At 34.6% G+C, this 27208-nt stretch overlaps 1 protein-coding gene and 1 non-coding gene across 5 annotated transcripts in view; one reads left to right on the top strand and one right to left on the bottom strand.

Moving 5' to 3' along the window:
- LOC106668763 (calcium/calmodulin-dependent 3',5'-cyclic nucleotide phosphodiesterase 1-like) overlaps window positions 1-27208 on the bottom strand; it is a 157339-nt gene that overhangs the window by 32878 nt on the left and 97253 nt on the right. For all 4 annotated transcript variants that reach the window (XM_014397819.2, XM_014397820.2, XM_014397821.2 and 1 more), the window contains one exon: window positions 14629-14709. In XM_014397819.2, coding sequence (XP_014253305.1) covers window positions 14629-14709 — 81 coding nt within the window. The remainder of the gene's footprint in view (window positions 1-14628; window positions 14710-27208) is intronic.
- On the top strand, window positions 21211-21283 carry Trnad-auc. The gene has a single exon. It is a non-coding gene; the product is annotated as a tRNA-Asp (tRNA).

Below are 27208 nucleotides of genomic sequence, written 5' to 3'. Positions count from 1 at the left end.
CATCAGTGGTCAGTCAAGAGGATAAGAAGGGCGAAGAAAGAAAGAAATATCCGAAACATGACCCAGATTCACAATCAAACAACAAAATAAGTAACTAACCTAAAGTGTCGGTTCGCTCATATTTTATCATCGACCACACGTGTGATTTAATTATGCAGAATTCATTCAATCGGACAAGGAATTTAACACAATGTATACAGGACAAGACATAGCATACGATTTTCTTTAAAAAAAGAGACAGGTTACTGAGAATCTCGATGCTGTATTCTCAAAAGCAAATACTTTTTTAACAGTACGATCAAACAAACATTATTAACTTCTATATACGAGCCTACAAAATAGGGGGAATAGAAGAACAATGTCCCCCTCGCCCACACACTCTCTACATGACAAAACATGACAACTATTACAGGCAATACATCATTGCCTCTATGGCTATGCCTTAAAAATTATGTCCAATATGTCAAACTCGTATGGGCTATTGTTAACCGAGTAAGAACGATCTCTCATATACAAGTCAGAGAATAATCTGCCGTTGTATTATTATTTTCATACACGCGTTTGACATTTCATATGACTTTTTGTTTTCGTTCTCTCTATAAAAGAGTCATGCTCAGTCAATATACATTAGGTAAAATTAAAGAAATGCAGAATTGAAAAAGTCTTTGTCAGAAGAATTATTTACAGTAAAAGTCAGATGTAAAAATCCCACATATACAGAACGTACTTAATCATTAAAAATGTTTAAATACATGTTGAAGATTATTTGGAGATCGTCTTGTGTGAAGTTTGTTTAGAACAACAGTTTCTTTATTGTGCCAACGTGTCGAACTTTTTTCAATTAATTAATTTTTTTATGTAAGGTTTTGGTTGAAAGGAAAAAGTTAATGTCATGAGCGTGATTCGAACGCACGACCTTCGCCTCAATACGCCGCTGCTCTAACCACTTGAGCTGTCGAGACTTCGATTCACTCGGACACCCACTATTCAAAAATGACAAAAAGATGGAAAATTCGAAAGTTTGTATGTTGAGATGGGGAGTTATTACTTTTACTTATTTTTAACAAAATTTTAAAAACGAAAACAGTGGTCTGCAGTTATACAACAAAAAGAAAATTAGCATGAAAAAAAAATATTTTTACAAACTAACGTTATTTATGGCCTTACAGACAGATTTTTTGTTTATTTAAAATTATAACTGATCGTGAACAAATTTTAATGTTAACCTGTTTATATAAGGTTTTTGGTTGAAAGGAAGAAGTTAGTATCACGAGCAGGATTCGAACCCACGACCTTCGGCTCAATACGACACTGCTCTAACCACTTGAGCTGTGGAGACTTCGATTCACTCGGACACCCACTATTCAAAAATGGCAAAAAGAGGGAAAATTCGAAAGTTTGTATGTTGAGATGAAGAGTTGTTACTTTACTTTTTTTAAATAAAATTATAAAAACGAAAACAGTGGTCTGCGGTTGTACAAAGAAAGAAAATCAGTATAAAAGAAAACATAGTTTTACAATCTAACGTTATTTATGGCCTTACAGACAGATTTTTTTGTTTATTTAAAATTATAACTGATCGTGAAAAAATTTTAATGTTAACCTGTTTATGAAAGGTTTTTGGCTGAAATGGAAAAGTCAGTAAAAAATAAAATTAGAAAAGTTTTTTTTTTTTGCAGCAGTCATTGTGTTGTTCTCAGACATGATTTAGCTATGCAATAAATGCCAGCCTAAAAAAAATGTTTTGGATGAGTCTGTTCAAATTATTAATTATATGCATTATATTTCGTGGTCCGATCGACCAAATAACTTCTTTCAATTAATTAATCTTTATGTAAGGTATTAATTGAGATAAAAAGTCAGTGTCACGAGCGAGATTCGAACCCACGACCTTCTACTAAATACGCCGCTGCTCTACCATTTGAGCTGTCGATTTGATCAACTCGGACACCAAATCCCCATCTCAACCTACAACCTTTCGAATTTTCCCTCATTTTCGCTATTTTTCAAATGTCGTGTAATCAGGATTCGATTCTCTGCTACTTATGAAGTGGCCACGGTGAGCTGTTAGTAAAGTTATACTCGGAAGGGTAAATAAAATGGGTTTCGATCTTTATTTAGATCATCTTCAGGGATCAAAATGTGTCTTTTCTGTGTAGATGTATTACGTGTACACTCGCAACACGACCCACGACCGTGACGCATCTACACAGCAAACACACACTTTGAGCCCTGAAGATGATCTAAAGAAAGATCGAAACGTTGGCATTAGAAAGAAAATGTTTTATTAAGCCTACATCACACAAGACCGCATCTCACGATTCCCAAATAATCATTAATTAACAGTCACTAAATACTAAACATATGTTGAAGTATGTTTGCATAAATAAGTTGAAGATAAAACGTATTGATATAGAGACTCTACCTGAATTAATTAATAATTAGAAAAGAATTTTAATTATTTTTATATCTCATTTACCTGCTCATGTTAGAAAAAGTTAAAAATTAAATTCTACCAAATCTCCCCTGTTTGGATAAACGGAGGATAAAAATTGAAAGAAAGACCCGGCTTATTCCTATGTTTACACATGTTTAATTGAACGAGCTAAGCCGTCTAAATTTAACTCCTTTTTTCCCCTTGAATAAAAGGTCAACAGAACACATAAAGTTGACCTTTCGTCGTTTGTCGACGTGAGAGCGGTCCCACAGGACGAAAATACGCCCGCCCAGTGTGCCGTCACCGAGGGACATCGCGCGAATAATTTGTCCCAACAATCTGTTATTTTTTGCCGGTCTTTTTCAACGTTGATCAGCGGTGATATTTTTCTAGAGAAGTGCCCTCTCAGCCTCGTTAAGTCCTTGTAAACTGTCGTCCCTTTCAACCTTGCGTTTTTAGCTCATCGTACGCTGATTATTCATTTACCCTTATCGAGACTTACATCGAACGGATTTTCCCTCGGAAAAATAATTTAATGTTTGATAATAAAAAGACTGTCGCTTTTCAACAGGCAAAACGATTTACATCAAAGGATTATGTTTATTACAAGGTGAACTTTGTTTTCTCACAAATAGCTTTTTCTGTTCTTTTTGTACGATTGCAAATTATTGATCTCTTAAGGAGGATATTATTAGCAACATTACAAAAAGCGCAAAACTGTTAAACAATTATATTCACTTTTAAGGAGTCATGCGTGTCCGAAGAAATGACAAGGAAAAGAAACTATCGAGAGCTTAGACCTGGGACTTGATAATTAATCGCTAAAAGAATTAGTCGGATTTTCCGAATAAATAAAATTTCAAGAAAATAATAGAAGAAAAGAAGGCAAAAGAGGAAATTCGTGAAAGACATGAGTAGCGGATCTTGGGGTACGGCCAAATCCAAATATGCCAAATCAACGAACCAAAACAAATGGTGAGCAAACATTCAACAGAATGAAGAAAAATGGGAAAACTAAAAAAAGATTGTGGAAACAACGAAAAATAACTTTATCGTTGGCTGTGTTTTGATATAAGACGACTAGGAAGGCAGAAACCAGCGGAAAATTGTCTTATCTTCTTCGTCTTTTTTTAAACCACAACGAAAATATATATAAAAATAGTTTATAATCAACTTATTACTCTCTGACGGTCGTGGACGTCGAGTATGTCTTTAATTCGTAATGATCTTTGGATTTGGAATTATAAAACTTCAACTCTGTAAGCTTATATAAGCTCAACACATGTACAGGGTTGAGCCTCTTGTGATATACGATAAATTATGCTGTGTTGGCAGTCCGGGGTCATACGTCTTATCTACCAGATGCCGAGATTGGTCACCAAGGGCTACGACTACCGTCAGCTAAGACGTTTCAGCCTCCATCGCAATCAGTTCCTAAAACCAAACGCATTCATACTCTCGCTCTCCCTTCAAAACATTCTTTCTGATTTATATACCATTCACTCAGGGTAGAAGATTACTCGATAATGTTCATTTACGCGATTTATCTAACTAAATTAATTGAGGGATTACGGAACTCAATATTCCGCCATCGTCCCTCCACACTACACATTCACGCTAATAAATACATTCACTCTCAACACAAGGTCGGGAAACAAAACTATCATTATATACAATGAAATGAACATCCCGTGCTCAAGCAGAATTCTCATAACGAGTAATATTCCTGTGCGCTCTCTAAAAGGAGCCAAGGATTTCCTCCCGTAGGTGGGGCGCATTGAAAACTTTTCTCTGCATGCCGGACACATACGCGAGTTTTGGTCTAAAAGTAAGTGAACCTCGTATGGCCTATCTGTAGACGGGTGCGGATGACCCTTCTTCTACGAGACAGGGTCCTCCGTGGGCCACGATAGTGCTTTTAATACTCGAGACCTCTGCCGATGCGGTGCAATAAAGTCTGTATTGTTATTATCTGTTCCTCTCCTAATTTGTGGCTTTTTGTTCTATTATACGGTTAAATGTATTAAAAATTACCAAAGAAAACTTTTGTAACAAATAAATCTACTTTTGTAAAAAATGTATATTTTGCATATTAATGTGGAATTAATTGTTTATCTATTTAATTCTTTCAGAATTCAGGCCCTCCGACTGCAACCTATGGTCTATGCTCTTGGAGCTTTTCTGCCGATCCGACCCACCGACGTTATAATTTAATTCAATTAATTAAGGTTTTAAGTTGAGGTAAAAAAGTCAGTGTCACGAGCCGGATTCGAACCCACGACCTTCGGCTTGATACGCCGCTACTCTACCACTTGAGCCATCGTGACTTCGATCACCTCGGGCACTAACTTCCCATATCAAATCTACCTTTTGAATTTTCCCTCCATTTTGCCATTTTTCAAATGTCGTGTAATCTATTTGATTCTCGGCGACAAATGAAATGGCCACGGAGAGCTTTAGTGAAGTGTACTTCATTTAATTTCATTAAATTCATTATTTTCCGTGGTCCGCTTGAACAATTAATCACATTCATTTAATTAAGGTTTTAAGTTGAGATAAAAAAGTCAGAGTCACGAGCGGGATTCGAACCCACGACCTTCGGCTTGATATGTCGCTACTCTACCACTTGAGCTATTGTGACTTCGATCACCTCAACTTAAAACCCTAATTAATTGAATATGATTAATTGGTCAAGCGGACCACGAAAAATAGTGAATTTAATGAGGTTATAATTTAACTAGGATTAAATTTGTGTGTAATACTAATAATTTTCAAAATAAATTGTAGTTTTTCAGTTATTCGTCTTAACGTTTCAGGAAGGTTATGCGTAGGCTTTGAACCAGGTCTTATGATTGCTTTTTGGATTATAAATAAAGCGATTTCTTTTTAACGACAAATATAAGAAAAAATCCGGTTTAAAAGTGTCTCGAAAGATATTTTGATGAAATTGAATTTTATCCTTCTTTAATTATTTTTTTATCCTTTCTTTCTCAATCTAACTTGTTCCTTTCTTCCTGATTCTTTTGTGGCCACTTCTTTTATATGCACATTCAAGCCTTAAAAAGGTTTAACGAAATCGCACACTGGTTAAAACACCAGCGAACATGCTAATTTCGAATGTATTAGTAGTTCCATAATGATAATTGATTATTCATTAACATTTTAATTGATGGATATGATCAGTGATTAATGATCAATGGGATCACCATCTATAATCCTGGGATAACGTATGTTTATAAGATAATAACTCTACCATGTCACAAAGCCAAAATGTATGCAGCTGAAACAGATGTTAATTTACTTTATCATTAAATTTCAAAATTTTACTCGATATATTATTATAGAATTTAAATTTTTCATTGGTACTGTGCGAATTGCTACTAATGACCGTTTTGCCCTTGTTTGTTAGACATACCTGCCACTCATTGTCTCTAAACGGTAAATTGATACGTCCATTTTTACGTACATACCATTAGTTCAATAATCCACGCTCACTCTACCCGCAAAATATGTAAAATACAATGTATGTAAAAAAACAAACGGCCCGTGGAGAACTTAATATTCTGCCATCCGTTTTTCCTCATAATGACAACAATCCATTAGCAGCCTGAAAAAATATTAACCCTACCCCCTTGGAAACATATGTACAAGAAGAAAGTAAGAAACGTTTTTGCCGAGTTCAGACAAAATAAATTGGAAGGGTTTAGTCCTCCATTTCGGGTATGCAAAAATAACAAATATATTCAGACACCCATTCTTGGACATGGGAATTGAATAAGACACAGAAAACATCCTATAAAGTTTTAACAGACTACAAAGAGGAAGAAGAAAAGAGGAGAAAAATGCAGCTCTAAAACCATTGACGGAACTTTCTGAAGATTATTTCTTATAAAATATTAAATAATGTTATACTGACAAAAACATTCTTATAAGACCAGACAGACGAGTCATTAAACGTTAGTAAGTAAAAATATTACATCCAAACAGTCGAACGTATCCAAAACTTCCTAAACCCTTAGAAAACATTACCCAACATTATGTTTGACAAGGCGGGTAGGAATTTTGGGACAAGCCGACAAACTGGCCAGATCAGCCTATCAGCAAATCCAATTTTAGCCCCAAAAACAATAGTCGGGATAACAGGATCAAACATACACTCCTCCATCTTTAGGTTCCAGACATAGTAAATTCATAGGAAGAACACTTAAAATACATCCATACAGCTAGACTGGGTAAAACCCAAAAAATCTTAGGCTTCAAACTAGTCATTGGAATCTGAAAAATACCAACATAGTAAATTCAACGATGACGTTATTTATAGGTTGTGCAAAGATGTAGAAAAACTGCCATCCATCTTCAAATACAAAGCAAGCAATAACAAAAACATAACGTAGAATTATTCTTTTTTGCAAGGTCTTGGTTGAAATGAAAAAGTTAGTGTCACGAGCGGGATTCGAACCCATGACCTTCGGCTCAATACGCCGCTGTTCTTACCAATTGAGCTGTCGTGACTTCTATCCGCTCGGACACCAAATCGCCATTCCGACCTGCAACCATTCGAATTTTCTCCTTTTTTGCCATTTTTCAAATGTCGTGTAATCAGGATTTGATTCTCGGAATCATTCACTAATGGAGAACTGTTAGTGGACCGAAAAGTCACGATAGCTCAAGTGGTAAGAGCAGCGGCGTAAAACGAAAAAAACGGGTCAAACTCACAAGCTCGTTATTGTGTACGTAAAAAAATTCTCATATCTGTGGTTTGACCGTTTCCGATCATTTTGGTATGCGTATTCCCGCTGGTTTGTACTAGCGTTTTTCGCCTTCACCAGAGGTGCCGGTCTTCAACTAAAATCACCACTGAAGATGGCAAAGTGCCTACTTCTGACAGCAAACCCGAGCAAACAGGCATACCAAAATAATCGGGAACGGACAAACTAAGCAGACCTCAAATAGGAATTCTCACAAAACTCTTCTCGGTTATTTCATATATGAAAGCATGACCTTCTTCCTTTTAGTGACTTATGGTAAAAATTAGGTGCCAATATGTCAACTGTGAATGGCATATTCTCAACCTGGCAAGGAGGATCCTTCGTCTCTGAGTCATTAGCAATCTTCCCTTGATATACCAAAGCGGTTCAACAACGTCATTATTATTGTTATTTACACGTTCGAATTACGAACTTTTAACTTTAGGAAAATCACATTTCCATATATTATATTTATGATTATTACAAAAATGTAAGTTAAAGTTTGACTAAATTGAAGTACTAATCTAAACTCAATCGTTTTCCTGTAAAGTGATTTTTCAAATTCCAAACCAAGTCCTAAAAACATTATTTAGCCTCTTGTTCCTCAACAACTCAAATAATTTCTTCACCATATTTGTTAAGAAAAGTTTTAATTCACCTATAAGCACAAGAAAGTCATTGTAACGAGCAGGATTCGAACCCACGATCTTCGGCTAGATCGCTGCTCTACCACTTGAGCTATCGTGACTTCGATCCACTCGGAGGGAAAATTGAAAAGGTGGGGGTTGAGATGGGAAGTTAGTGTCCGAGTGGATCGAGGTCACGACAGCTCAAGTGGTAAGAACAGCGGCGTATCTGGTAACTGACTTTTCTATCTCAACTAAAAACCTTAATTAATTGTAATATATTAATTGGTCAAGCGGACCACGAAATTAGTGAATTTAATCTTTTAAAAATACTTCAATTCACTAGTTTTCGTGGTCTGCTTGACCAATCAATATCTTTCAATTAATTACAGTTTTTAGTTGAGATAAAAAAGTCATTGTCTCGAGCGGGATTCGAAACCACGATCTTCGGCTAGATACGCCGCTGCTCTACCACTTGAGCTGTCGTGACCTCGATCCACTCGGATACTAACTTCCTATCTCAACCCCACCTTTTGAATTTTCCCTTCTTTTTACCATTTTTTTCAAATGTCGTGTAATCGGATTGGATTCTCGACGACAAATGAAATGCCCACGGAGAGCTTTAGTGAAGTATACTTCATTTTAAATCATTAAATTCGGCAAAAAGGAGGGAAATTCAAAAGGTGGGGTTGAGATAGGAAGTTAGTGTCCGAGTGGATCGAGGTCACGACAGCTCAAGTGGTAAGAACAGCGGCGTATCTAGCCGAAGATCGTGGGTTCGAATTCCCTCGTGACACTGATTTTTTATATCAACTAAAAACCTTAATTAATTGAAAGATATTAGTTGGTCAAGTGGACCACGGAAACAAGTGAACTTATTAGCAAACGTTTATGAAACCATGGTCTGGACGATCATCTAAACTATACACGTATGCTTATTTAAACTTAAATATATAAATTTAAAGGTAAGGTGCACGATTAATTTGTTTAAATAAATAAAATTACAATTGGAACATTAATCACGAGATAGTCTCTACGGTAGTCTTTCTGAAGAATCATTTGTTTTAGTTCTAAATTTAATCACGTGTGCTTTTAAAAAATGTTTTAAAATTTTAAATTTAAATGGTGATTTAGTATTTCCTCCAGGACTGGATTAACATAACTGATTAAATAAACTTTTCCCATTAAACGTACCTAAATAATACCAGTTAATTTTTGTTAATTAATAAAATTATTTTTAGTTTAGCAGAGATATTGTTAGGCATGGATGTCCATTGGATCTCTTCGAAAACGAGATATCGAAAAGCAATAGATCCTTACAGGGAACCGGGCGTAAACGGCTTACATATCTTGCTAATTAGTCATGCTGATTAATGCTTTATGACCCGTGAAGATATCCAACTCAGCACCCTCCACCTCAAAACCGTCTAGGTCTAGTTAATCCGCGCCAAACTTAAAAAGTTTCTAGCCAAGTAATGTTTTGAAATAAGGCAGGGGATAAGTCAATTGTAATAATTTGAATGGGACATGCCGAATAAGTGACCTGTGAAAAACTACGGAAAATAATAATAAATTATCTTTTATAATTACATAATTAATGTAATATGACCATCATCAATTTTATCCATTCCAACGTAACATTTCCTATCTTTTGATTCCATTTGTAGATTTAGCTTCTTATTTCCTTTTCGATTAGTCCAATTTTGTTTTAAAAATTTCCAATCTACTTACAAAATATATAATGAATGAATGAACCAAACTCTCTTTCGTAATCAAAATTAACACATTTTAACATAACAAAATTCTTACAGTTATTTCCAAGTTATTTCGTAATTGGACTGTCAGTTTATACAATAAAAGTGAATTAATACAAATGGAAATTCGGTGCTAAATGTCAAATTGGCGTCAGACGTTGGGAAAAGTACGTTAGAGAGGAGAAATTTCAAGTTTTATGTAAAGAAGCATGGTTTTCTTAAATAAACATTTTAAAAAATCGTAACTTTTGAACGGATTGAGATAAAAACGTGAGGTCAACGATTTTTTTTAACGCGACGAGCTGACCACCCTGTATATGCAATGATGAGGGATAAAGAGGAGAAAAACAAGAAGGAGGATAAAAAAAGTTGGTATGTTTCACAGATTGTGCCTCAACCATCGAGAGGAGAGGAAAATAATTATTATTCTGGTATCAAATCTGTTTTTCTTCATTATTTGAATAATTTTAATCCATTATGTTTACTTGTTTCAATTAATTAATTAAGGTCTTGGTTGAAATGAAAATGTTAGCGTCACGAGCGGGATTCGAACCCACGACCTTCGGCTCAATACACAGCTGCTCTTACCACTTGAGCTAACGTGACTTCCTAAATTATAAATAACGTACCTACGTGACTTTACGTTTTAATAATTTTAATATAGTACTGTTTTTTTTAATCTACTTTGATCTGACAAAAGGTTCGAAAGTTATACTAAATGTGTTTTTGACAAATGCACAACAATTATTTTGCAATTCGTTTATAAATAAGTTATAAGTATATTATATTATATATCTAAATAAGATTTTAGATGTTTTGTTTCTTGTTAATTTTTTTCGTGAAGTGTTAAAGGACTACTACTATACTACTACTACTAGTTACTAAAACAGCAATGATTTTGAGCACTAAATTTTCAATTTACACATTGTGCGAATATAACGTTTTATAAAATCTATCAATTAGTTAATGTTTTTTAGTTAGATAAAAAAGTCAGTGTCACGAGCGGGATTCGAACCTACGATCTTCGGCTGGATACGCTGCTGCTCTACCACTTGAGCTATCGTGACCTCGATCCACTCGGACACTAACTTCCCATCTGAACCCCACCTTTTGAATTTTCCCTCCTTTTTGCCATTTTTAATTGATTAATTAATTGATAAATATTAATTGGTCAAGCGAACCACGAAAACTAGTGAGTTTTATGAAATTTTAAAAGTATGTTTTAAAACATCTTAAGAGTCCGTTCTAATAAAAAATTAAGAAAAACAAATCGTAACAACAATGTAATAATAAAAAGTACACGTTTAAAATTGAAGTTGAATCTTACGATAAAAGCCATGCTTTAACAAGATTGGAATTTAACATTTTCCTCAAAGAGGTAAATTTGAAATCTCCGAAAATGTTTTCTTTAAGAAAAAAAAAACACTGCATATCAAAGAGATTAAAAGAAAGCGAGTGAATTGAAGGAAAAGAATATGAAACCTTAAACATCCGAGCAATACGAATCCATATGACGATCCCTGGTACAATTTTTTCAATAAAAGGGGTACATTGATCAATGCGATTTTACATTTTTATACCTGCGAAGGCCCAGTGTAATTTCATATTTAGCGGTACAAATTTGAACGATTATGACGAAAAATATTGCATGCTAAGGATTTCTGTAACCATAACTATATAGTCTGTTAAAAGTTGTATATTTTTGGAATTAACCAATTTATTTAATTGCATTTTTCCTCATTATATAAATATTTCCATAATTTATGCTTTGCCGATAACTGGTATTGGAAACTATACAAAATTCTTTACAAGGATTTCCATCACGGCTTAAAAAGCAGTAACGGTGGGGATTATCCACCTCACGAAGGGATTACAATTTTACAGGAAATGGCCCCCTCTGTTGGGAGTAATAGATTTACGTGTACTATAACAGGGGGCGTTTGCAGGCACAATCACAGCCAGGTCTGATTTCATTTGGCAACATCCTTTAGAATCGTATTACCAAAATATATAAATAGATAGAGTTCTTCTTTCAATTTTCGTGGTACGTTATACTTGATTTTCGATTTAAAATCCAATTGTATTTATAACAGGTGTATTCGTGCAAAGTTTGTAACGTGCTAAATGTGCTATTTTGATATTCACACCGTAAGCTCTCGTGAACGTTAGGAGAAGTTATTTATAGATTTTCAATATGTGTTATGCGTTCTTTCTCATACTTAATAACGTTTAATTAATTGTTTGAAAGTACTAAATTAACTTTAAAAAAGTGCTATTGAGTTAAGATTTCCGTATGGTAAATGTGCATATAATTTCAGGAAGGTTATTCCTAGGTTATGATACTTTTTGTCCCATGTATTCACCAACTTTTGTAATCTGTTAACTGCGCTATTGTGTTACTAGGAATATACGATCTTTCAATGTTTCCATATGCTAAATATTCCAACCTCTTCAGGATCGTTATTTATGGTAAATTGATCGTTTAAAAGTGCTATTGTTTTGTTAAAAATATACGTAAACGATGTTTCATCATTTCCATATGGTAAATGTGCTAAAAAGTTCAGGAAAGTTATTCCTTGGCTATCAAATGGGTTTTGTCCCTTCTAGTGCGTGATTAATGACGATAAAATGATAGTGTATAAATACTAAAAATAAGTAAAAATCTAGCGTGTTAGATAATTACGGTCCTCACAATTTTTGTACCATGTTGAATGTGCCATTGTGCTATTAATAATATACGTAAATGATCTTTCAAGATTTCCGTATGGTAAATGTGCAAATAATTTGAGGAAGGTTATTCATAGGTTATGAAACTTTTTGTCCCTGGTTTCACTAACTTTTGTAACCTGTTAACTGCGCTATTGTGTTATTAGGAATATACGATCTTTCAATGTTTCCATATGCTAAATATTCTAACCTCTTCAGGATCGTTATTTAGGGTAAATTGATCTTTTAAAAGTGCTATTGTTTTGTTAAAAATATACGTAAACGATGTTTCATCATTTCCGTATGGTAAATGTGCTACAAAGTTCAGGAAAGTTATTCCTTGGCTATCAAGTGGGTTTTGTCCCTTCTAGTGCGTGATTAATGGCGATAAAATGATTGTTTATAAATACTAAAAATAAGTAAAAATCTAGCGTGATAGATAATTACAGTCCTCGCAATTTTTGTACCATGTTGAATGTGCTATTGTGCTATTAAGAATATACGTAAATGATCTTTTAAGATTTCCGTATGGTAAATGTGCAAATAATTTGAGGAAGGTTATTCATAGATTATGAAACTTTTTGTCCCTGGTATTCACCAACTTTTGTAACCTGTTAACTGCGCTATTGTGTTAATACGAATATACGATCTTTCAATGTTTCCATATGCTAAATATTCTAACCTCTTCAGGATCGTTATTTATGGTGTAGTGATCTTTTAAAAGTGCTATTGTTTTGTTAAAAATATACGTAAAGGATTTTTTTAGATTTCCATGTGGAAAATGTTCAAAAAAAATTCAGGTAGGTTGTCCATAGGTTTTCCAATAATATAATAATATAACAATAGAATAATCTTTCCATATGCTAAATATTATAACCTCTGTTTATAATTATTTATTTTATTTTATTATTTAATGATTATTATTAATAACATCACACAAAAATAATAATAAAAATTCCGTTTGTATCAATTCTGTTTGTCTATTCAAAAAATTGATGGGAGATGGTGGACATTTTTTATCTACCCCAGTCGTGCGTGTAATCTGATGGTGTATGAAATGAAATGAATACACACATCTGTAAGAATGACAACTGAAAAGAACATGTGAGATTGAAATCTTTTGAATCTTTTGAAAATATTAAAAATAAACAACCAACATGTTTTTTTACGATTAGTACGTTGAAGAATTCTTTACCTTACATTACTACTTTACTAATAGTACCATTATATTTATTGTTGTTGAAAACCCTAGGTATTTTGCATAAAAAACAAGGGTGAGAGAATTAATTCAATTAATTCAAGAGGATTTTGAGATAGTTTCATTTTCCATATAAGAATTTGAAGGAGGACTTGGAGTTATACGTGACACTTCTGTCCCCTGGTTCATTAAGTGTGACGTTTGCGGTTTGTTCTCCTGACTTGTGTGGCTTGTATAACGCTCATTTCGAACCCACCTGTATAGAGTTAATTCCACAGCTATTGCGTTTTACATACACATATCTCATATATGAATAGGAGAATAAATCCGATGGAAATAGGAGGAATTTGAAGAAAATAGCGCAGTTTATAACAATAGAGAATAAGGAAGTTTTTGATTTTTAAAACAGAATATAAATACATACAATTGAACTATTGACAGTTTTTAGCAGGACTGAACGACTTATAATATAAACATCATAACATATAAACTTTAATTTATCATGGAACTTCAGAACCTTTATACTACTTATTCAATCCATTACATTTACCGGCCACCAAATTACTTTTTTCAATTAATTAATCTTTTTATGTAAGGTTTTGGTTGAAATGAAAAAGCTAGTGATACGAGTGGGATTCGAACACACGACCTTCCGCTAAATACGCCGTTGCTCTACCACTTGAGCTATCGTGACTTCGATTCACTCGGTCACCAATTCTCCATCTCATCTTGAAAAGTGGCAAAAAGGAGAGAAAATTCGAAAGGTTGTAGGTTCAGATGACGAATGGATCAGTCACGATATCTCAAGTGTTAAAGCAGGGGCGTATTTAGCGGAAGGTCGTGGGTTCGAATCCCGCTCGTGGCACTTCCTTTTTTATACTACTGTTCATTACACAAATATCCGATTAATTGTATTAGAAATTAATTCGCTTATACACTAAAAAAACAGACACTTGACATCTGTCTCTGACCCTAACTAGCTTAACCTCACCTAATTCGTTTCTAAGGCTAATCTAACCCAAACCATCCTAACCTATTGAAATAATGGAGTTGGATGGAAATGGAGGGCCGCAAAAAGTGTATTAAAAACCAGGTATCCAGTGCAAAACATATTTAAAATAAAAAATAATTCATAACTGGCTAATTGGTTTCAACTTACTGTTCACCTGCCCATTACTCCTTGGTATAGATGAATGTGTTGACGTCTCGTCTTTAGCCGGATGTTCGGATGAGCTAGCCACTGAAACACGTAAACCAATCCATTAAATCACTTTCCCATGATATTGAATTATGAAAAATTTTGCCATGCAATTTTAATTCTTAGATAAACATTTATCCTGTCCATTGTGGCATAGAACTATCTAAAGTTAAATTTTAGCACTAGGTACATGTATTATTTAATTTAATAATGTTATTGTTATAATATATTACATGTTATATGTTATATATGTAATATGATATATGTTACATGTTATATTTTATATGTTATATATGTTAAGTCTGTAATAAATTTTATATCTGTTATATGTTATACGTTATATGTTTTACGTTATATGTTTTACATTATATGTTATATGTTATGTGTTATATGTTATATGTTAATGTTAAATGTTATATGTTATATGTTAATGTTACATGTTATATGTTACGTGTTATATGTTATATGTTATGTGTTATATGTTATATGCTATATGCTATATGTTAAATGTTAAATGTTATATGTTAATGTTACATGTTATATTATATGTTATACCATATGTTATATGATATGTTATATGTAGTATGTTATACGTTATATCGTTGACACCATGTTAAAGTGACGAATGTGAAAAGTGGAGAAATCCATATTCGTCACTTTAACATGGTGTCAACGATATGTTTATGCTATATATTATATATGTTATATGTTTTATATGTTATATGTTATTGTATGTTATGTTATACGTGTGGGAGCAAAAAAAGGAACGAAAGGACCACAAAGAAGAAGAAAAAATGTTTTAATATATGCGTTTAATAATAATAAAACCTTAAAAGCTACTTACAGTATATACATCCAAATGCACTACCATCACCACCATTTCATTAAATTTACCAAGCACCAAATCAACAGAAATAATAAATTTTTCTGAGCTTACTGGCCCCTTTTAAAACTATAGTGTTTCAAATTTACTTGAAGATTTGATGTGATTGATAGCCCTATCACATACACCTGACTCGTATCGCTTTTCGAATCATGCATGTGTCGCTGCTGATGTGACAAACGTTAAACGTTAAACGTTTTATATATAATATAATATTATATTATTTAATTACCTTGTACACCTCAAAATTATAAATGTTTAAATTTTACAGGGAATTTGAAGAATTGAATGAAACAGTGAAAACCGTCGGTCTTTTTCCCGAGTGTACATTGTAAAAGCTCTCTGTAAATCAGGCTCGACTTTCTTTGACCAGACCTAATCGTAAGTCTAAAGCCCGTGCTTATCATGGGCAATTCCAGAAATCTTAAACGTTCTTTACCACAACTGCCAGACACTATCGACGATAAAATTATTGTTAAGAATAGTTTACTACGTTAATAATTATTCGAAAAAGTCAACATTATGTAGTTGTTTTTATAGAGCCAAACCTGTTGATCTGTTGGCAAAGTAATTAATCACTTTGATTAAATGAAAATAATAGCGTAATATTGTTCTTCTTTGTAAACCTGTTACTGCAATACAATACAGGCTAGAGTCTATATATTTATTTGTTATCAGAGTATTTTTTTCCGAAATCTCGATACAATGTGCTTAAGATGTTTAGAAATAGCATTGCGATTGAATGTTGTGGATGTTCAGTATTCGCGAACTTTTATACCACAATAGCAAAATTCTTGGCCGTGAACGAGAAGGAAGAAATTCCATGAGCCGTTCTAGACAAACTGGTTTCGTTCCTCTTTTCTCACGTCAATTTATTAGCTCGCACGTTTTTAAAAGTGAATTAATTTTTTCCCCTAAAAATTCAACTGGATGTTTTCGCGGGCTATGCTAAATATAAAATGAAGTTCACTGACAAAGAAGTTTTTAAAAATTCATAAATGCGATTCTTTTCAAAATGAGGGCTGCGCACTGCTGGTTTTTTTTTTGTTTTTTTTGTTTTTTGTGCGGGATTTGCTCCACGGGGGAGGATTCTTTAATAGTAGAGGTAAACCATATTTTATTCAAAACCTGACAATCAATGTTTTAATGTATTCAGCCTAAAAATACGATCGTTATTCGCAAAATATAAATATTAATGTGAAACGCATTCATTTAATTTTAATTGTCTTGAATATACTTCCGAATAAAATGACCAAATGTCACTGCGATGAAATGACAATTGAAAGGACACATTTTACAGTCTGCCCATAAATTGATTTTATATCGCATGTAACTTCGATATATATCAGCCCTCAATATTAAAAATATGGGCTCGCTTCCTTCCTACAGCTTTCCCCTCAGTACTTTTAATCTACAATCAACAATTTACAAGATAGCAAATATTTACATTTTAAGGTTTCAAGAATAATGAAATAAAATTTACAAAGCAAGATTCAACATGACCCGTCCATTTAAATATAACCTCCACCCTGTCACCCAATCCATTACAGCTCATACCACTACACATTTAACCTAAATTTACCATAATAACCTAGAAGAGAGAAAAAACGGCTAAAGAAATTGAGAAAATATTAACATGACAGTTTTTGAAGTTCAATTTAAAAATATATTTGCAGTAAATTTAAAGGTAAAAGGGACAGGAGCATGGAGTAGAACAATGAAGTATAAATCAGTACACTGTGAATTTGAGAATCCGACATCAGAACCTCTTTTTAATCAATCTGAACGATTTGAAGTTTGAAGAAGAAGAAAACCGTTAATGAGATGGCGATGCCTAAGGATAATGAAATTGCATGGAATCTCGGGCAGAGGTCAGTATCACCAATTACCTGACCCTGGTATGGTTCCCAGGGATCCAGAATATAGAGGCCATGATGCCCTGAACCCTATTGCAGCCTAGCACCTTGCCACAAAAAAAGGATACATCAAAAAATGGAATAGTACCCTAGATGAATAAGAAGATATTCACAGAAGTTCCATCCGCAAGACTTATAAAGGAATCCCTGACAGGGTACTGCCGGTTATGAACGCTTCCTATGCAAGGGATAGTAGAACAGACAGAAACACTGTACAGATACTGCCAGAACGAAGAGAAGACGGCAGAACAAGTTTTATGTTTTTAGAAGGTTTATGTAGGAGAGGAAATGCCGCAAGACCAAACACTTGGCCTCTTTCAGACGAGGCGGTTTGGTTGATTCAACCAGTTTACTGCCGTGTGAAGACTCGGTTTCACACCAGGCCACTTGTGGAATAAACCTCTCTTCCCAACGGGAGGTCAGTACATGTTAGAACCCGAGGAATCTGGTGCACTTCTAGTGCTTGCTCTTTTGCAAAAAGAGAAGGAAAAAAGGAGGAAACTCAGTAAAGAAAAGTGTGGGTTTATCAGTTGTTATTAAGTTGGGAAACGGCGCTTTCCCTCAAATACTTGTGCTACTTCCCTCCAATCTTCGCTTCTTTTAATTTTATCACTATACTCCTCACACCTCATGTCTCATATTACGGGACTAATACGAATATCTTCAATGAACTGCTCAACATTGAAAGTTGCAATTGCAACGCTTTCCATGGTGAACTCAGTTGGCTCAACTAGGCGACTGGTGTGAAGCATGCCGAGCAATGTCTTTTAAGTTGGGTCAACCAGTGGGATTGAGAATGCGCAACCCGGCGGCCTGGGCGGACGAGTTGACTGCTTGTGAAAGGGTTGGGCGATTCCCATACATTTTGCTACCTCGTTACACCACTCGTTGACAACCGTCCGTTCAACTAGTTGCCTCGTCTGAAAGCGGCCGGAGCCGCTGGCAGGGCAAATGTAGGTTGATCAACATCGAAGCGAGACAGTGATTTATAAAATTAGAGGAGCACGATAGATCTACCCAGGTCGAGGTGCAGAATGCCTTATGGCCACTTCTTTTATCCATAACCCTATATAATCCCTAATACAGAAGATACGGCCTAAGTTATGAAGACGTCATAACATCGAAACAACAGTAAAGGTTTATCACCTATTACAAAGGGGAAATCTACGAATGTTCATTTTTGTCTCATCCTGTTTATATCCCAGACCAATTAATCAAAACAAACTCAGAGATTGATAGACCGAGAAAGGACCAAACTAATTTAATTCTGCCAGTACGTATAACCATCATTGACGAAAACATTTTTTTCAATAATTTTTTATTGTGAAAAGGTATAAAGTTTAATTTTATGATTCCATTAAAATGAATGTGCGATTCGAAAACCCATTTCCTCTTTTTTTTTTTCAAACCTCTTTGCACTTTATATAATGAGCTTTGCTACACGTTATCTTCTCAATCGAGCTTATCCGCTTAATCCAATTTCATTCTTTTTTTAATAAAAATAATTTTTAAAGCCGAAAAGTATTTAATTTTTGAAATAGTTTTTTTAGCATTAATAATTCGACAGTGTCGGTTGAATGGACTACTGAAATGGCAAATGTTGACAATAAGTAAAAAAAGAAATGTGAGTAAACGAACTAATCGAAAGTCAACCTGAACCTATTATCCTTTTATGTACACAAGAAAAATAAAAACAGGAAGATTTTCTATAGTATCGATTCGGGATTCTCTGTTTTTATCCGTTATCATGCTATACCTTTATTCAATTTTTTGAATTACGTTTATTTATTTTTTATTTGCATTTTATACAACTGTACAATTTGATATTACAAGTTGTAAATTTGCAACATTGCTTATTCGGCCTGATGGAGAGGATTTGTTGACGGGAGGAAATAGAGGAAGTATTTCCTTGACGTCTATAATAACTAACAGATCACATTTTCCTGTAAGCTTACGTTTGTGCGACATTTTTGGAATGATGTAAACTTAGAACGATTCAGTAATGGTTTGTGGAATTTTGGTTCAATTTTATTTTGAAACGAATAAGGACAAACCTTTGTATAGTTAGAGTTTATCGTGACGTACAGAAAGTATGAAATATGGAAATAATTGAAAACCAAGAAATCTACACGCACAACACATTCACACATGAAGAAGCTCATGCGAACAAATCAACATCACACCCACACCATTTACATGATTCAAAACACTAAATAAATTAAAAGGAAAACGAATGGAAGATAACACCGACCCACTCCTTTCGCTTTTCATGAGCGTATAAAAAAAAAGAAAAACCCCTCGATAAAATGAAAAGTCATCCGAACCTGCCGCTAAAAATGGCGACAGCGCAAAATAACAACTTGGCATACCAGATGACCCTTGTTGGGTGAATTAATGTTTTATCTGTCATTTGCGAACCAGTGTGTTTTATATGAGTCTTCACTGCAACATGGTTCTGAATTTCGGAAGTGTATACTGAAAAGATAAGGCCTGGCAAACTGCCTTGAAGAACTCCGGCAAGAATGATGTAAATGATTGACTATGTTTACATTTAATTAACACCGACACAGTCCTTTTACTTTCTTCTTTTTCGTTTTATAAAAAAAGATCGTACTAAAACAAAAAATGACCCAAACCCACCATTAACGATTGGAAAAAGACCAAATAGGACTGGTAGTCACACAGACCAGAATGATGCTTTTGCGTATATTTATCTTTGATTCGCCATTTGCGAAACCAATGTGTGTCTGCATCACAGGACAAAATATAATAGTGTCCATAGTTCAATATTGTGGAAATGCATACTGATAAACAAAGAGGGCCTGGCAAACTGCCTTGAAGAACTCAGGCAAAGAGGACTTAAAAACAAAACAGTAGACTACTTTCAAATTTAGTTATTTAATTCCCTAGTTTTCGCGGTCCGCTCGACCAATTAATATTTTTTCAATTAATTAAGGTTTTTAGTTGAGATAAAAAAGTCAGTGTCACGAGTGGGATTCGAACCCACGACCTTCGGCTAGATACGCCGCTACTCTACCTTCTTTGCTTTCCTCTCCAGAAAACCATGTTCAATGCTTGCTGTAGTGTCAGTGCTGTGACCATGAGAACCTTATACTCACATGTTTGTAATATATATTTTAATACATAACACAAGCAACAAATAAAATTATTTATTTGTATTTATATTTATCAATTATTTAAAACCACTATTTATTTACCACTAAAAACATCTACTTATAAACTTTGCTGTACTATTGCTAAGTTTTTGTAGAGTTTCTGTATGTTCTTGTTGTCTAATACACAAATAAATCCTTAAACGTTTAAACAGTATTATAAGTATGGGAAAAATAAGAAAAAATATGATTTGACCATTGGTGGCAGTCTTTACATAAGGTATTCGTTGAGATAAAAAAAGGCAGTGTCACTTGCGAGATTCGAACCCACGACCTTCGGCTAAATACGCCGCTACTCTACCACTTGAGCTATCGTGACTTCGATGCACTCGGACACTAACTTCCCATCTCAACCCCACTTTTGAATTTTCCATACTTTTTGCCATTTTTCAAAACGAAAACTAGTGAATTTAACGAGTTAAATGAAGTATATCTTCACTAAAAGCTTTCCGTGGCCAATTCATTTGTCGCCGAGAATCAAATAGATTACACGACATTTGAAATATAGAAAAAAGGAGGGAAAATTCGAAGGGGAGGTTGAGATGGGAAGTTAGTGTCCGAGAGGATCGAAGTCACGATAGCTCAATTGGTAGAGTAGCGGCGTATCAAGCCGAAGGTCGTGGGTTCGAATCCCGCTCGTGACACTGACTTTTTTATCTCAACTAAAAACCTTAATTAATTCAGTTATTTAAATGATAAAAATCCGATAATTTTGGGTGGTCTCTGCCTATCTAGTCTGTAATGGGTTTCTGGTACTTTCTGCTAATTTACAGAGTTTCTTGATGGCAGTAGATGTAACATCCGCACCGGACTTAGAACAAGTCATGTGCGGGTGAAATACGACTTTATTTTGGATGAAAGAAAGTGTATGTGACAAGCAGCGAAAGTTGCTCGATGTGCTCTACATATATGAAGGGTGTCGACATTTTCTAAAAGTGATATGCTGGGAATTAAAACTATGATCTAACTATCTTACAAAACTAGAACCGTTTGGCTTAATTGTTCTACTTAATAAGTTACTTAATAGGTGTCATTCCGTCGCTCCATATAGAGGTAAGGAATGCTACTTGATTAAGTATCGACCTAGAACAGAACAGGTCTGGGTCTCCTGTATTTGGAAGAAAAACTTCTGTATATACATAGATGTCTTATGTTTTAATTGAATTCTGAGAATGTATTTATTTGCGTGAATTCAAAGTGTTAAAGGGACAAATGTCCGGTCATCAGATTAGTTGTGTAGTTCATGATGAAAACTCTCGCAAACAGTGCTGATTTATACAACAGACTTTTTCCCTATTAGTTCGATTTTAAACAATTTTGAAACAAAAATAATTCTTTCGAGGGAAAAACGCTTTTTAATTATTTAAAATTAAAAATATGATTCTTTCGGTTGAGAGGATTAATAACATTTCAAAACTTCAAAATCCTTTTAAGTCATCAATAATGAAAAATGATTCCCGGTGATGTAAATCCATAGGGGGTTTCATTTAAAATGTTAAACTTGTTTTCCAGAACCCTAATTTCCTGACTTGCTAGAACGTACTATGTTTTAATTATACATTAAATTTTTTTCGGGTTTCAAAAGTTCACTTATCATGAAACAATTTAATGAAATTTTTTCACCTATGAGTTTTGTAGCAACAAGGAAGTCAAATACTCTTTCGAATGATCCATCGCCGCCTAATACTTTTTTCAGATCACTCACCAGACCTAAGAGCCTTCCATAAAATACACGTTGCAAATGTATGTTCGACTGTAAGTGGCGCATTGCATCTGTCACATATAGATTGATCAAGGCGATTTATGACCCTAGTAGTTCGGCCGCATTTTAAATTTATTTAAAAAATGAAACTTTTTTTCGTGAAACTGGATCGAAAAATATTAATCAAGGGTGCGATCGTTCTTGCCAATTGGCCATAACAGCCATAAGAAACTTTTATAATTAATTAATTCATTATTTAAATATTGTTTCTTTGTTGCGCATGCAATTCATCGTTGTTACTGTGCCAACAATTTTGAAAAGAGACTCTACCCTTCCAGAGGAAACATAACTGGAGTTTAGGGTCCTATAAACTAGAAGTAATGGCACAAATGGCCTACGTAAATAAATTAGAACCGGAGATATACAATAAAGCCTTTGAAGAATTTTTGTTCGTTTCATCCTAATTTTTTCCATTTATAATGACTTACAATCTAAACGTTCTCGAAATAGTCTAAAAGAAGGGGAAATGCTATGCAACGATTGTATTAACCTCGAATTTGGAGAAAAATCCTGGCTGGTTATGCATTTTTAAAATTTTACCAAGCTAATCCAGCTCAAAAAATATATTTTTTATTGACAGAAAACTAATCAAGGACGTTTTAATGATGCTTAAAACGAATTTCAATTTAAAAAAATTGTTTTGGCCTATTCTACTGGAGACGTGTTTGGAATTTTGTAATGTTTTATATAACTAATCCCATTTGGGGCCGTCGGTGGCCGCAACGGTTGACACGGCGCTTATCACTGTAAGGTAAAGGTCCCAGGTTCGAATCCAGGTACATATTTACAAATGAGCTTTTTCCCGAGGATTCATATAACCGACGTACTTACAAATAGACTTCTTTTTTTTTCAAAACCACCGCCACCCTGAGGGTTTATATGACCTCTGCTGTGGCGAACTCTCGTAAAAAAGAGAGAGAAAAACGAATCCTATTTAATAGACAAGCACATCCCGTTTATTCATTTCTTATTATACGTCAAACCAACCTTTAAATAAAAGCGCAACAAACACCGGAAATCATATTAAAAAGTATTTAAATAGCATAATACATTTTTCTTAACTCCTAGCCCCACTGAAAAAAACTTTCGGACACATGTCTAATATTTCTGGACCACTTGGTCTGCATCCAAATCTCTAAAAAAGTGTCATTAAAATCTGTGGTCCCACATCCGTAGATTCAACTTGTTAGTTAACGGCAAAACGTTAGGTAAAAATAGTAAGAGAAAAATATAATCGAGAATGAGTAAGAGTATTAATACATTTTAAATTTTTTTAAATTAAAACAATTTGTGTTATTTGTGTGTGGTGTTTAGTGACCGTTAGTTAATGATTATTTGGAGATCGAGAAGTGCGGTCTGGTGTAACGTAGGTTTTAGAAAAACATTTTCTTTATCGTGCCAACGTTTCGATCTTTATTGAGATCATCTTCAGCGCTCAACTTGTTTGTTTTCCGTATAGATGTGTCTTTCTTTGTGTCGTGTTGATAGTGCTCCACACGACACACAAGATCGAAACGTTGGCATGATAAAGAAAATATTTTTCTAAAACCTTCGTCACACCAGACCCCATCTCACGATCTCCACATAATTTTTAATTACATTGAACTTTTCAAGAACACTTTTCTTTATGTACTGACGCATAATCCTCTTCGCATTATATGATGTAAACACCTAATCCTTTAATTAATAATGTGAATAGAACTGTTGATTAACGGTATTAAATCAATAACAAATGAAAAAACTTACCAACTCTTCTAGGTACGTGGAGTTGGGGTAGAAATAATAGTGAATGGTATATTATGAAATTATGAACCTTTCTCACAGCAAGAACTAAATTTTCGTTTATAAAGTGCCAGTGAGATATTTGCTCACTCACTGCTATATATCTCACTGGCACCCTCAACATGATACAGAAAAATGACACATCTGCACAGAAAACAAACATTTTGAGCCCTGAACATGATCTCAATAAAGATCGAAACTTTGGCACGATAAAGAAAATGTTTTCTAAAACCTACGTCACACCAGACCGCATCTCACGATCTCCGCATAATATATTATTTGTGTTAAAGCTTGTGGCAACATTACTGGAGTATTCGGAGGATTAGAGTTTGAATTTGATGGGTAAAGTTTATTCAATGTTAAAAAAAACATCATTAGACATACAAAAATTAAAGGAAGGACCAAGAGACGAATCTTGAATACAAAGGGAAAATGGAAAGAGATATTAAGTCGAATAATTGATGTAATAATCCTTCTTTTCATACAACATTTACCACCGAACTTACGAAATGAGGCAACTATTGTGGCAAAAGAAAAGGGTTATTTCGCCGGCTTTTCAGGTGAAACGGTTTTTTAACCCCCCTCGCTTAAGAATTGGAGAATAAACGTTAATGATAATAAATGCCAGTGCATTACCTTCACTTTACGACGAACAATCCTGTTTACCTCAACAACACTCCTTTCCCACAGCGTTCCTTTATGTTAAGACAGGGCTAATGTCGATTTTTCTCTATACCAAGTTCACCTCTATTGTATAATCTCACTTTTATCCTTACCCGATAATAGACTATCGAATATTCTTGTCAGGAAGATTGTAGATAAAGAAATGTATTGATTTAGGAAAATAAAAATGCACATCGTGCTGTATAACTTGAACTTTTCCTTAGACCGGAATATCGGTTATTCGATCCATTTGTGACAATACAAACAGACAACATTGCACATATATGGCCAATTCAGACCGCTTGTCACTACAGAAAGCTTCTGTTTAAATCCCCAAATTATTGTTAGTAGGTCTTTCCTTTCCATATGATAGCATGCGGTGGATAATTAAGAGTGGAAGGGATCTGTTTAACGCAAATTACAAATTAATTAATCTTTATGTAAGGTCTTGGTTGAAATGAAAAAGTTAGTGTCACGAGCGTGATTCGAACTCACGACCTTCGGTTATTTACGCTGCTGGTCCACCACGAGCTATCGTATCTTCCATCCACTCGGACACCAACTTCCCACCTCAACCCACCTTTCGAATTTCCCCTCCTTTTTGCCATTTTTCAAATGTCGTGTGAACTGGATGCGAATCTAGGCGACTGACAATAAGAAGTTGCCAAGAGGAGCTGATTAGTCGATCGAAGCACGATAGCTCAAATGGTAAATGTAGCGGTGTATTGTAGCCGAAGGTCGTGGGTTCGAATCCCGCTCGTGACACTAACTTTTTCATTTCAATCAAAAACTTACAAAAAACACAATAATTCTACGTTCTGTTTTTGTTAATGGTTGCTTTGTATTTGAAGATGGATGGCAGCTTTTCCACTTATCGCTTCACTAAACAGCGGCCACTTCATAAGTCGTTGAGAATCGAATCCTGACACTTTTGAAAATTACAAAAAGAGGGAAAATTCGAACATTTGTAGGTTGAGATGGGGAGTTGGTGTCCGAGTGGATCGAAGTCACGGTAGCTTAAGTGGTAGAGCAGCGGCGTATTTAGCCGAAGGTCGTGGGTTCGAGTCCCGCTTGTGACACTGACTGTTTTATCTCAACTAAAAACCTTAATTAATTGTAATATATTAATTGGTCAAGCGGACAACGAAATTAGTGAATTTAATGATTTAAAATGAAGTATACTTCATTAAAGCTCTCCGTGGCCATTTGATTTGTCGTCGAGAATCCAATCCGATTACACGACATTTGAAAAATGGCAAAAAGGAGGGAAAATTCTAAAGGTGCGGTTGAGATGGGAAGTTGGTGTCCGAGTGGATCGAGGTCACGATAGCTCAAGTGGTAGAGCAGCGGCGTATCAAGCCGAAGATCGTGGGTTCGAATCCCGCTCATGCCATTAACTTTTTTTCATCTCAACTAAAAACCTTAATTAATTGTAATTATTTAATTGGTCAAACGGACAACGAAATTAGTGAATTTAATGATTTAAAATGAAGTATACTTCATTAAAGCTCTCCGTGGCCATTACATTTGTCGTCGAGAATCCAATCCGATTACACGACATTTTGTTACCACCAAAACCTTAATTAATTGAAAATACAATGATCCTTTAATCAAAGTTGCAGTCGCGTTGGTGAATAAATAAACACTGACACTATTTCGGTTTCGAACCCAAATTAAAAAAAAAGTTTAATAAATTCATTCAAAATTTTCACCTTACCAATCCGTCAGCCACAGTTTTTTCCTTTCCTCCATCAATTTCTTCATCTTTGAAAAAGTAATTAAAAAATAAATTACACCACTAAAAAGTAATTAAATGGAGTATGTTTTCTGAAATTTGCAGGTCCATAGGTTTGGTTCAGCGGCGTATTTAGCCGAAGGTCCTGGGTTCGAATCCCGCTCGTGATACTAATTTTTTCATTTCAACCAATACCTTATATAAAGGTTAATTAATGGAAAGAATTTATTTGGTAATCGGACCAAATTAAATTACAAACTCGTCAAACAGCACATTAGCTGTGAACTTTGTAGTGGTATGGGCCGGAGAATTGAGTCGTGGCGATCTACCCGGCTCAGGTTACTGTAAGGTAAGGACACAATGTTTTGGTAGAGATAAGGTTTTGTTAGCAAATATAATTGGCAAGGAATGGACTGAGTTGGTCAATTTCTGTAATGAGGCTTATTCTCTTAGAGCTGGAATCAGAGGCACTTGGTGTGGGTGAAAGAGGGTTCTTTTTGCGTATTCTCCTGAGAACCTTATACTCCACCATTCATTCTGGTACACAGTAATCGCATGGGAGTCACACGGTACATGAAAAACTCATCCCCAACTTAAATATTTTGCGAGTTGTGAAGAACGTGGACA

Source organism: Cimex lectularius, unplaced genomic scaffold, assembly GCF_000648675.2.
Source record: "Cimex lectularius strain Harlan isolate CLEC.00 unplaced genomic scaffold, Clec_2.1 scaffold125, whole genome shotgun sequence".
In the NCBI taxonomy this organism is placed as follows: Eukaryota; Metazoa; Arthropoda; class Insecta; order Hemiptera; family Cimicidae; genus Cimex; species Cimex lectularius.
The sequence above is the reverse complement of the archived record's forward strand: the minus strand, read 5'-3'. Positions and strand labels throughout refer to the sequence as shown.